The sequence below is a fragment of the Clupea harengus genome, chromosome 26 (assembly GCF_900700415.2).
Source record: "Clupea harengus chromosome 26, Ch_v2.0.2, whole genome shotgun sequence".
NCBI classification, from domain to species: Eukaryota; Metazoa; Chordata; class Actinopteri; order Clupeiformes; family Clupeidae; genus Clupea; species Clupea harengus.
This window is the reverse complement of record NC_045177.1, coordinates 11,908,106-11,918,938: the sequence shown is the minus strand read 5'-3', so window position 1 is coordinate 11,918,938 and position 10,833 is coordinate 11,908,106. Positions and strand designations below refer to the sequence as shown.

The following is a 10,833-nucleotide window of genomic DNA, read 5'->3' as shown; positions in this document are numbered from 1 at the left end:
GACTAGTGCTACTAACACACACACAATCCCCAAACACACCTACTTACACTAAAAACTACATTCACAAAAACGTTTGAGTGATGCTACTTATAGAGCTACACGTGTGTTCATGTATGCCATGTACTCATGCATGGATTGATGCATAAGGCTAGGTGTTTTAGGCATGTATAACCTGGTTCATTTTATTATGTATCTAGTTCAACAAACCATGTGCCACTGCTACTGGCATGGTAAAGAAAATGTCAATTCTTTGTTTTGGTTAACAGTGTTTATTTAATAAACATGTGGTTAATCTGTTATTTTGTTGATTTCTGCAATGATAAAATTATTGCTTATTACACTTAAAAAAACTTAAATTAAACTAATGTAAAATGATCCATGCAGCTTGTTGCCTTCATTTTTAAAAGTTGTTTCAATGCTTATTATGATAGTTGTCTCAATTGGTAGGACTAAATAAAACTAGATTAACCAACTCAAATAAACTAGTTGCATGACCTTGATCATTCAGTTTTTTGATACAAAGAGAAACTAAGTTAAACTACCATGTTAAATTCTAGTTGCCCGACTTAAATGAAATGATATATCCAATAATGGTAATTGCAAGTTAAACCAACGTAACATGCAGCAGGTTGCTTTCATTTTTTTAAAGTTCAGTTCAGGTTTTACAGTGCAGGTTAAAAAATGCAAGCAGTGGAAAGAAGCATCACTGGAGACTAGTGCGTGACTACTGGAGCGTTTCATAAATTCTTCACCCGTCATCCTCCTGTTCTCCGCATCTGTCGTGCTGTAGCGCAGCTTATATGTGCAAATAAGCAAGGGCTCTCACGCTGTGAAATATCGAAAGCGCCAACGGAAAAACGGTCTGTTCGGGCTGCCCGTGCTGCGGGCACTGCTGAGGGTGGCTGGATTAAGAGCGTCTGAAGAGTGCCACCGAGAAATGGTTCACGCCGTATGCTGATTGTTTTGGAAGGGGCTGATACAGCACTGTTGCACTGTTGGCTACTCACTGCTGCAAACATGTTTCGCACTACACCGTCTGAAGGTTGAAGGAGTTAAAGCGCAAGAACTTCTACTTCTGTTGTTTCAATTTCACGTTTGGACACAGAGGATACAAGGTGTATTCGCGTGCAATGATCAAAGGTGGGTTGTATTCGCTTAATAACGGCAATTGAAGTTCCGATTTCAGAATGATAGTGGTCTTGACTCGTAAAACAGACTTAGTATAGAAATGCTGCATCCCCGTCTGTGTGAATGGAGCAGATCACGTCTGTACTCTATGTGATTGATTTCATAAAGATAGACACTAGACACATTTTTCTCTCTCTTTCTGACTTTCTCAGAATGTAAATTATATAGCCTACTTGACCGTTAGGAATTATTATTGTATCACCCGTCAATGCCACAGGCTGTTCCCTTTGCTAGCGATAAGATGTGATTTTGTGTTACAGTGAGTATCCTCTCACCTTGTGTGGTCATGGTTTGACGGGCTGCAGTAAATGTCTGCACATTTTGTGTTTCTGGTATATTTATGTGATTTTTTGAGAGTTGATTGGTTCGTGACTGTTTTCAAATGGGTCAAGTAGGCTAACTACTGTATTTCTGTTAACGATTTAGACAAGCAAACACAAGTGCTGATATACACTTTACATGGGAATGCATCTAATTCAACCAAGTTTGGTGTCAATCTTGTGCTAAACAAGATCTAATATGTTTAGGCTATATCTTTCAGTATGAAGAGAGATATAGCCTTGTTGTTTTCTCTATCAATGTCAGTTGGGGTCTACCGTGCCCTAAACTTGACAAAAAATCACCCACCACTTATCAATTAGCACCAACGGAAAAGAATCACTCTGAAAGGGATCTTTTGGAATCTTCGGGATTGAAAAACTGACCTAAATAAGAAAAAATTAAAAATACTCGAACCTTTTGACAGCCGTTTCTTTTTCATAGTTTCCATAAATAGAAATTATAATAATAATTTTAAAGGTGCAGTTTTCTACTGAACTCCCGAAGGGTCATGGTGGCGTTTCCTCGCAATAGTTTTGCGTTCCCTCCAGGGGCGTCTCTACATCAGGGGCCAGTGGGGCCTGGCCCTACCACTAGATGTCGCTGTGGAGACGCCATTGGTGTCCTTCCCTCTCAATAGTTTTGCATTCTGTCCTAATAGTTGCAAAAATGCAAATGCCAACATATCTCTGCAAAAAGGAAGCCTCACAGTTTTCTCTCAGACTAAATGCTAAAAGAAATGTTGCATTTCTGTGTCTTTCCAGAGCAGTTAGTAGCAGTGGTTTTCGGCTAAATGTAGTTCCAATACTAAGGATGTGACAGCGTGGAGAAAAATGCCTAGTCTAATTTGTCTAGTTTGCTTTTAGCAGAACTAGCATGGAAGATAAAATGTTGTAAAAGAGACAATTGCAATAACTGCAATTTTATTGACAGAAAAAAATCATCACTGTGCATCCTCCTCCATCTTTGGAAGTCGTGGTGGAAATGAAGACAGGAGTGTCCTGTCTCTTGGGAGACACACTAGGCTTCAACATCTAGTGTTAGCAGGAGTGTCCTGTCTCCTGGGAGAGACACTAGCCTCCAACATCTAGTGTTAGCAGGAGTGTCCTGTCTCCTGGGAGAGACACTAGGCTCCAACATCTAGTGTTAGCAGGAGTGTCCTGTCTCCTGGGAGAGACACTAGGCTCCAACATCTAGTGTTAGCAGGAGTGCATGGGAGAGACACTAGCCTCCAACATCCAGTGTGAGCAGGAGTGCATGGGTTCTCATGGTGGTGCATACTGAGTGCGAGACACTCAAGATAGGAAAATACTTACAAGGATTCAGTGATGAACCAGTGATGTGAAACAAACCAGATCCACGTTCTCTGTCTGAATGCTCTGGGGATTCCCCTGTGAAGGTGAAGGTGAAGGTTCTCCTTGGAGAGCTGAGTTGTGGTGCTTAGTTTACTCCTATGGGTCCTCTTTAAACTATACTACTGAAGAGCACCTGCTCAGAGGAGTGAGCTTAGGGAGTTTGACAAGCAGATCTTTTTTTCTCAAAGATCCAAATCAGTCTGCCAGACGATGGTGAGTTTGAACCACAGGGAGTAAATGATAATTGCTTGTACAAATGCCTTTTCATACCTGCTCTTGTCAATCTTAACCATTTGCCTCTTATTATGTATTTGGGTCTCAGCAAAACTCTACACTTCACCCTGAATAGTGATTGTGCTCTAATTGTTGACTGTTCATAATGTGAAATCTGTACCTAAGGAAATGATTTTGCTTTCACAATAGGCTACAGTTCTGTCCTCTGTGTCTTGATCCCTCATCAGTAGCAGGACTCAGTCCAGTCCGAGCCCACCATCAGACCTAAATGCCACGGGAAGCCAGAAGAATCAATACACCCTTTTTTTTACTTAAAAGGATTTGGCCTTTTTGTATTCGTCACTGAGCTATTAGTGCCACTGTAGATTATCTGCGGGGAGATACGACTGAGGCAGATGGAGGTACAAGCATGAGCTGAACAGAACTGCCATTGGACAAGAGAAAGTTGGAGAAGAAAGAGTTCTACACCCCCTCTGTTTTGGTGTTGTTTTGGTTTCTCCCTCTCTTCTCGTCTCGTCTCCCTAGCTGCCTCTGCTCCAGAATCCTTTGTGATCTAAAGATGTGCTTTTCTACTGTGAACATGACTCCATCAGTGGTATGGGCTCAGAGATGGCCCCATGAGCAGGGCCTCCAGTGGATACTAACACAAACCAGTGCACATCTCCAACTTGTCCTTAAGAAAACAAATGACGGCAAAACAAGGACAATATTTGAGAGATTCATTCTTTTAAGCATATATTCTTACATATCATCATTTCTCAACTTTCTATACAAGACATGGAAAAATATAATAACATACTCACACATTTTCAGAATGCATATTTCAGGCCTTCTAATATCAGGGCATGTGTCTGCTGGGCAATGTGTGATATTAGTTATATCCCTTCATTCTGCCTTCCAATGGGTATATCCACATTATAGTAATTACATCTGGCTTTGAATAGACATGTTTTTAAGTTGATGGGTCAGTATGTCATGTAAGTAAATATATCAGTGACGAGGGTCATGTCTAGTGATGTGATGTGCTGTGAACCTCTCTGACCACTGGCTGTTGTGTGTGTGGTGGCAGATGAAGACTGCAGGGGTCTGCGGTGGCCGTCTCTTCACAGACAGCTACTGCAACATCTGTAATGCCCAGCTGATCTCAGAGTCCCAACGCACGGCACACTACGAGGTGAGGTACATACACAGATCCCCCTGTGCTTGTGAGTGTGTGTGTGTGTGTGTGTGTGTGTGTGTGTGTGTGTGTGTGTGTGTGTGTGTGTGCGTGTGTGTGTTTGTGTGTGTGTGTGTGTGTGTGTGTGTGTGTGTGCGCGTGTTTGTGTGTGTGTGTGTGTGTGTGTGTGTGCTTGTGGGTGTGTGTGTGTGTGTGTGTGTGTGTGTGTGTGTTGCACATCAGGAACGGTTGGGGGTTGAGTGTCTTGTTCAAGGATACTTTGACTTCTCTACTTCCTGTCTATCTGTCTATCTATCACTGTCGCCAATGTCCAAACCAATAATATTGTTTTTCTTCTTTCTCCTTTCTGTCAGAGTAAGAAGCACGCAAACAAAGTGCGCCTCTTCTACATGCTCCACCCAGAAGATGGAGGCCCACCCTCGAAGAGACTGAGACCTGATAACCCTGTAGGTGTCTATACATGCGTGTGTGTGTGTGTGTGTGAATCCATCCTGATAATCCTGTAGGAGTCTCTGCATGCGTGTGTGTGTGTGTGTGTGAATTCATCCTGATAAACCTGTAGGTGTCTCTGCATGCGTGTGTGTGTGTGAATCCATCCTGGTAAACCTGTAGGTGTGTCTACATGCGTGTGTGAATCCATCTCTGGGTCTCCCCCTTCTTGTCTTCTCTCACGTGCTCTCACTCTCTCCATCTCAGTCCCAGAGAGTGCTGCCTATAAAGATATATACTGTACAATCATTAGGGTCTCTCCTCTCCATCAGCACCGATCATCCTCATTATGTCTGATGTGATCTGTGTTTCCCATTTATGTCTATCTGTCTGTCTATCTGTCTGTCTGTCTGTCTATAGTATTGTGTTACTGGGCCTTTAATAGTAGCTATGATATGTGTGTTCAGCTTTGTTGGGTGCAGTGGTGTCGTTCTTTTGTTTTTTATGTGTGTTCATCTTTGTTGGGTGCAGTGATGTCGTTCTTTTGTTTTTTATGTGTGTTCATCTTTGTTGGGTGCAGTGGTGTCGTTCTTTATTTTTTTTCTCTAACTGGTTGTCTATAGAAACTAGAAACACACTGGTGGGTTGTCAACAGGCATGAACGTACAAGTACGGCCTTCTTTGGTAGAGAGGGCTGGTGACCTGATTGTGTGTGTGTGTGTGTGTGTGTGTGTGTGTTCATATATCTTGCATATTGATGAGGCCATATTTTTATATCAGGAACATGGGCTTATAATAACCTCTATGGACTCATTTTGAGTGTGTTCATGGTGTTGCAGGGGTTCTATTTAGATCATTTAGAGAACAAGATTAGTTTAGCATAATTTCTTCACAAATAACGTCATCTAGAACGCATCTAGAAATATAAGAGAAGTGCAAATGGTGTCGAGTGGTATGAATGGTATTCAAGGTGATGATCGTCAGATGCCAAGCAAGATTATTTCAGGCAGGCAAGGAGATAGTAGTAGATATAAACAAATACATTGTTTAAAGTTCGTGTTTTTTCAAGGTGTCACATTCCCAATTGCATATCAACATAGTCAGTGCATGAGTGCATGCGTGTTTGCAATCGTTCTACCCAGTCTGAGGTTTTGTGAGTGTGTGCATTTACACATTTTATGCCCCAAAATTCTGCCGTCCTTACGTACACCCCATTCTGGTGACTGAAAAGAGCTCTTCATCTTAGCCTCGTGTCTCTCTCATCTCTGATGGTAACATGGGGAGCCTCCCAGAGGCCATTAAATAACCTAGCCAAGTACAATTAGTCTGTTTGACACACTCACACATACCAAACACTGGGGAAGGGGAGCGAGACAGTACCTGTCCTCCGTACAGCTGTGCACTATTTGAATTCCAATTGTATTCCCCCAACTCTTTTTTTCAGGCCTGTGCTGAAACTGAGGTGGACAGGAATAAATGTTGCACCCTGTGTAATATGTTCTTCACCTCTTCCATCGTGGCACAGTCTCACTACCAGGGTAAGACGCACGCTAAAAGGATTCGGCTAGTACTGGGAGAGCCTCAACTTCTGCCATCTGCGGGTAATTCACTTGGCACAGCACACACCACTAACACAGAACAGAACAGAACAGGATACACAGGCACAACAGCCCAGTTACTCACCCAGACTAGTGCAGGCCATCTGAGGGTTACATCTGAAGATCTGTCAGCATTTAGCTCTCTGCTGGAGGAAGGGAGGAGAGCATTAGATGTTGCACACTCAGTGGAAAAGACAGGGAGGGGTTAAAGTAAGCACCGCAGGTAGGCTTTAACAAATGCAAGGGCTGTTTTTGAATGAATATGTAAAAGCAGTCCAGTTAACGCAACACATGAATGATTCATATGCTGTAGCTAATTGTTGGCCCTGAGATAGGTATCCTGAATGAATTACATTTGCTCGTCAATGAAAGGATGTATGTGTCTGTTTGATGTAGAAATGATCAAATGAATCTAATGCTAGAAATGAATATAGGTCACTCTCTTATTGTACCGTATTCTTCAACGATAATGTACGTTTTGTTGTATGTTATGTATGTTAAGTTTGTGGAAGTGTGTTTATTTGTTACCCGCTTGGCACATCCTTAACACAAACCTGTCTGCCTCACAGACTCTCCTCTCGGCTCACGTCCCCCAGCCATGCCCCAGGCCTCCCCGACGTCTTGGTCACTGGCCAATGGAAGCAGAGAGACGTCTTGGTCACTGGCCAATGGAAGCAGAGAGGCGGGTAAATTCTGCTGCCTGTGCAGAGCGTGGTTTAATAACCCACTGATGGCCCAGCAGCACTATGGAGGGAAGAAACACAAGAAGAACGCTGGCAGAGCACATCTCCTGGAGCAGCTGATAGGAGGCATGGACACCATGCAGACCCCAGGTCAGATGCAGCGGTAACACACCTGCTATGAGCATGGACACCATGCAGACCCCAGGTCAGATGCAGCGGTAACACACCTGCTATGAGCATGGACACCATGCAGACCCCAGGTCAGATGCAGCGGTAACACACCTGCTATGAGCATGGACACCATGCAGACCCCAGGTCAGATGCAGCGGTGGCAAACATGCTACGAACGATGAGTGTTTAGATATCTTAAAAATAGTCAGCTTCAGAAAGTGAAGAAAAGCCACATGAGTAGGAGGCTCCAAACCGCTCTGCTTCATGCAGTGATTTGGTCCACAGTTGTGTTAGCTACCTGCTGCTATTGCCACATTTATACTGACATATAATAACAGGCTCTCCATCCGGACACTGCAAACTGGTGGAGGTGATGACATTCACGTTTAGATATTGCACTTAATACAGTCAGTAACTCACTGTTACGGGGGGACTCGTGTTTTCCCCTAAAAGTTTTCCTTCCCAAATCATTTCAAACAGTGGCGATGTGATGAAAGATGCTGCAAACTCTATTTGATATATTTCGGAATAAAAGAAAATCACTGCTGCTGACTTTCTTGTGCTGACAGGCAGCATCATTTCATAATCTGCTCTGAAAAAACATGCTCAGTATTCTGTATTCTGTATTCTGTATACCTAGTAAAATAGTAAGATGTGTTTCTCTAAAGGACTAGTTGATCTGATTATTACTCACTAACAGGGAATACTCTTTAGAAACATATGTGTCATTTTGATCATGGGGATGTAAACATCAGGTTGAAGTTTGGAGGTGATCATTGACTGTGTATGTGTGTGTGTGTGTGTGTGTGTGTGTGTGTGTGTGTGTGTGTGTGTGTGTGTGTGTGTGTGTGTGTGTGTGTGTGTGTGTGTCTGTCTGTCTGTCTGTCTGTCTGTCTGTCTGTATGTCTGTAGGCCTTCAGAGCACGTATACCTGTTATGTATGTGCTGTGACTCTGAATTCCATCGAGCAATACTATGCCCACCTGCAAGGGTCGAAGCACCAGAACAAGTAAGTAGTCATTATTCAGTAGCAGTTAGTCAGTAGCAGTTAGTCAGTAGTCATTGTGTAAATGATTAAATGATTATGGGCTTTTTAAGCATAAACCTCTGTACTTTGGTGTTTAACCACGTCAGCCAACAGTCAGCAGGTCTTGGCCGTGATCTGTCTTCATGAGAAGCTCACGCTTGTCCCTTAGGTGTAGGTAGAGACACATCTCTTCTAACTGGAAGTGATTAAGCAGAAGGAACTGGATCGTTGGACTCCTAATATGAGGCACCAGTTCCTACAGGCAAACTACAATGCAGACCTTTCAAGCACGAATCCAATACTCAAAGGTTCAGTCTAGGATTCTGGTAAAAGGTTGTTGATATGTGAGCTTTCTAGCCAATCAAATTACACCCCTCCCTTTCATGCCCCTGGAGAAATGTATTGATTGGCTGGAGCAGTGTGTGCCTCATTCGGAGCCACTGTGTTTTACATTTACAGAGCTAGGACTGTGGATGAGCTCAAAGAGTCTTTTGGATAAGAACCCAGAGTGGAGTAGAATGATCAGTACATTTATCAGAACAATAATGTTTGTTCGTCCTTCATGTGTTGGTATTTCAAACTTAATATTCTGTTTGCTATGAGATGTCTAACATCACATGAATTGTCTTAAGACAGGCACCATGGCAACAGCAATATTCCAGTCCCAGAATGCTGCAGTTTTCACAAGTTGAAGGCAGGAGAAAGAATTCTGCTTTTCACTTCAACTATGCCAATTACCCTAATGAGGTCCACCTGGCATCAAGCCAAGTCGTAAACTATTAAACAAGAATATCTGATATTTTCTCTTGTGAGTTTAGAGTTTATTTTGTGTTTTGCAAAAGTTATTATAGATACACAAAGTATCTTAAAAACAAACATGTGTCCCCAGGTCCTTTTTTTTCACTGTGCTGCATATTTAATGGTAATTTTAGTACAATATATCCAGTTTTACGAATGGTGTGTGAGCGTGTGTGTGTGTGTGTGTGTGTGTGTGTGTGTGTGTGTGTGTGTGTGTGTGTGTGTGTGTGTGTGTGTGTGTGTGTGTGAATGTGTGTGTGTGTGTGTGTGTATTTATGAGAGTGAAAGAGTTTTAGTTCTGTAGAAAAGAAGTCAGCTCTATCCAGGATTGAGAACCAAAACATGCCCCCCACACACACCACCATTAGCAGACTACTCATTTAACCCTTGAATCCCCTCTCCCTCTCCCTCTCCCTTGCTTTACTCAGATGGATGACTCCTCAGCCTTGCTTACTGACCTCACCTCATCCACAGCGCTCATCTGAGTGTGTGTGTGTGTGTGTGTGTGTGTGTGTGTGTGTGTGTGTGTGTGTGTGTGTGTGCTTTACTCAGATGGATGACTCCTCAGCCTTGCTTACTCACCTCACCTCATCCACAGCGGTCATTTGCATCTACACTAACAAAACATTTGAAAAAATAGAGTAACAACAATGATTATGACAATGAACAAAATTTGTATAACAATATTAAATATCATATGTAAAAGATCATATATCATATCATATTAAACCAACAACAACAATAATTATAATAACAATAACAGTAGTAACAAAACAATTATAATAAAAATGTATTGCTGAAAGAAATGAACTTTGAAAAGTTAGGTTTTAGACTGTACCACTTTAATGTGTACCAAGGCTGTCGCTGGAACGGACAGCATTAGATAGGTCATTCCACCCATAGACATATATACATATATATATGTCTATGATTCCACCCCCGAGGTACCCTAGAGGTATTTGAGTGATAAAAGCACCATAGAAGTGCAACTCATCTATTCCTGAACTAGAATACAGTGTGCTCTCTTAGAAGACCATTGCATTGGTTCATGTCCTTATGTTGTGAGTTTCATATCAGCACATTTTGTTGACTTATTGATGTCCCTGACAGATGCAGCCATTATGCAATGAATTAATGCATTAAAAATATCAGTAGAGCTTTACTTGGTCCAGCATCAGCATAACCTCATCCCTTCAAACCTGCTTGATCTTCAATACTGGCAACCTAATGGAATTAGCCTTAATAAAACTGGCCTGGAAGTGTTATATTGCAACAACAACAAAAATGTCTTCACCTGAAGTGAAGGGAAGAAATCAGTTATAATTTCAGAGACTGCTGAAGAGCAATAACAATGCTCTGCACACCATGCAACACGACAAGACAATGCTAAGGATATATTTAATCATGTTGTTTTCAGTTTCTCCCAAAATACCATTAATGAGCTACATTATTCACCCAGGATGAGAATAACTCTGAACTCACAGCCTCCTCTAGTTTATTCCAAACACTTCACTTATTTCTGGACCAGTACGCTAAAACACCTCCTTCCTTCCTACAGCTTGCGGCAACACCAGCAGGACTAGCCGTCGGGCTTCCATCTGGGCGGAGGACCCTCTGCTGGCACTGTGTGCTGGCACTGTTTGAAACAAGCAGACCTACAAGTCATACATCTCAAATGAACTTCAGTCGGTGTTCACATCATTCGTGTTGCTGTCCTGCTGCAGATACAGATCACCTGATCGCCATTGTTGTTGGTGCTCTGCTGAATTTTGATCATTGCATTACCATTTTCCGTCACAGTGTTCCATGCCATGGCTATCAGATACTGTATCCACTACAGGTATAAACGCTAATC

The 10,833-nt window shown here is 42.4% G+C and overlaps 1 protein-coding gene across 1 annotated transcript; it reads left to right on the top strand.

Moving 5' to 3' along the window:
• The first annotated feature begins 784 nt into the window (after positions 1-784).
• On the top strand, positions 785-10,833 carry zgc:171482 (zinc finger protein). Its single transcript, XM_031564025.1, has 7 exons — positions 785-1,140; positions 4,165-4,269; positions 4,626-4,718; positions 6,146-6,302; positions 6,869-7,132; positions 8,066-8,162; positions 10,537-10,833. Exons 2-7 carry the CDS (start codon positions 4,165-4,167, stop codon positions 10,559-10,561), a joined length of 741 nt encoding a protein of 246 aa, XP_031419885.1. The 5' UTR covers positions 785-1,140; the 3' UTR covers positions 10,562-10,833.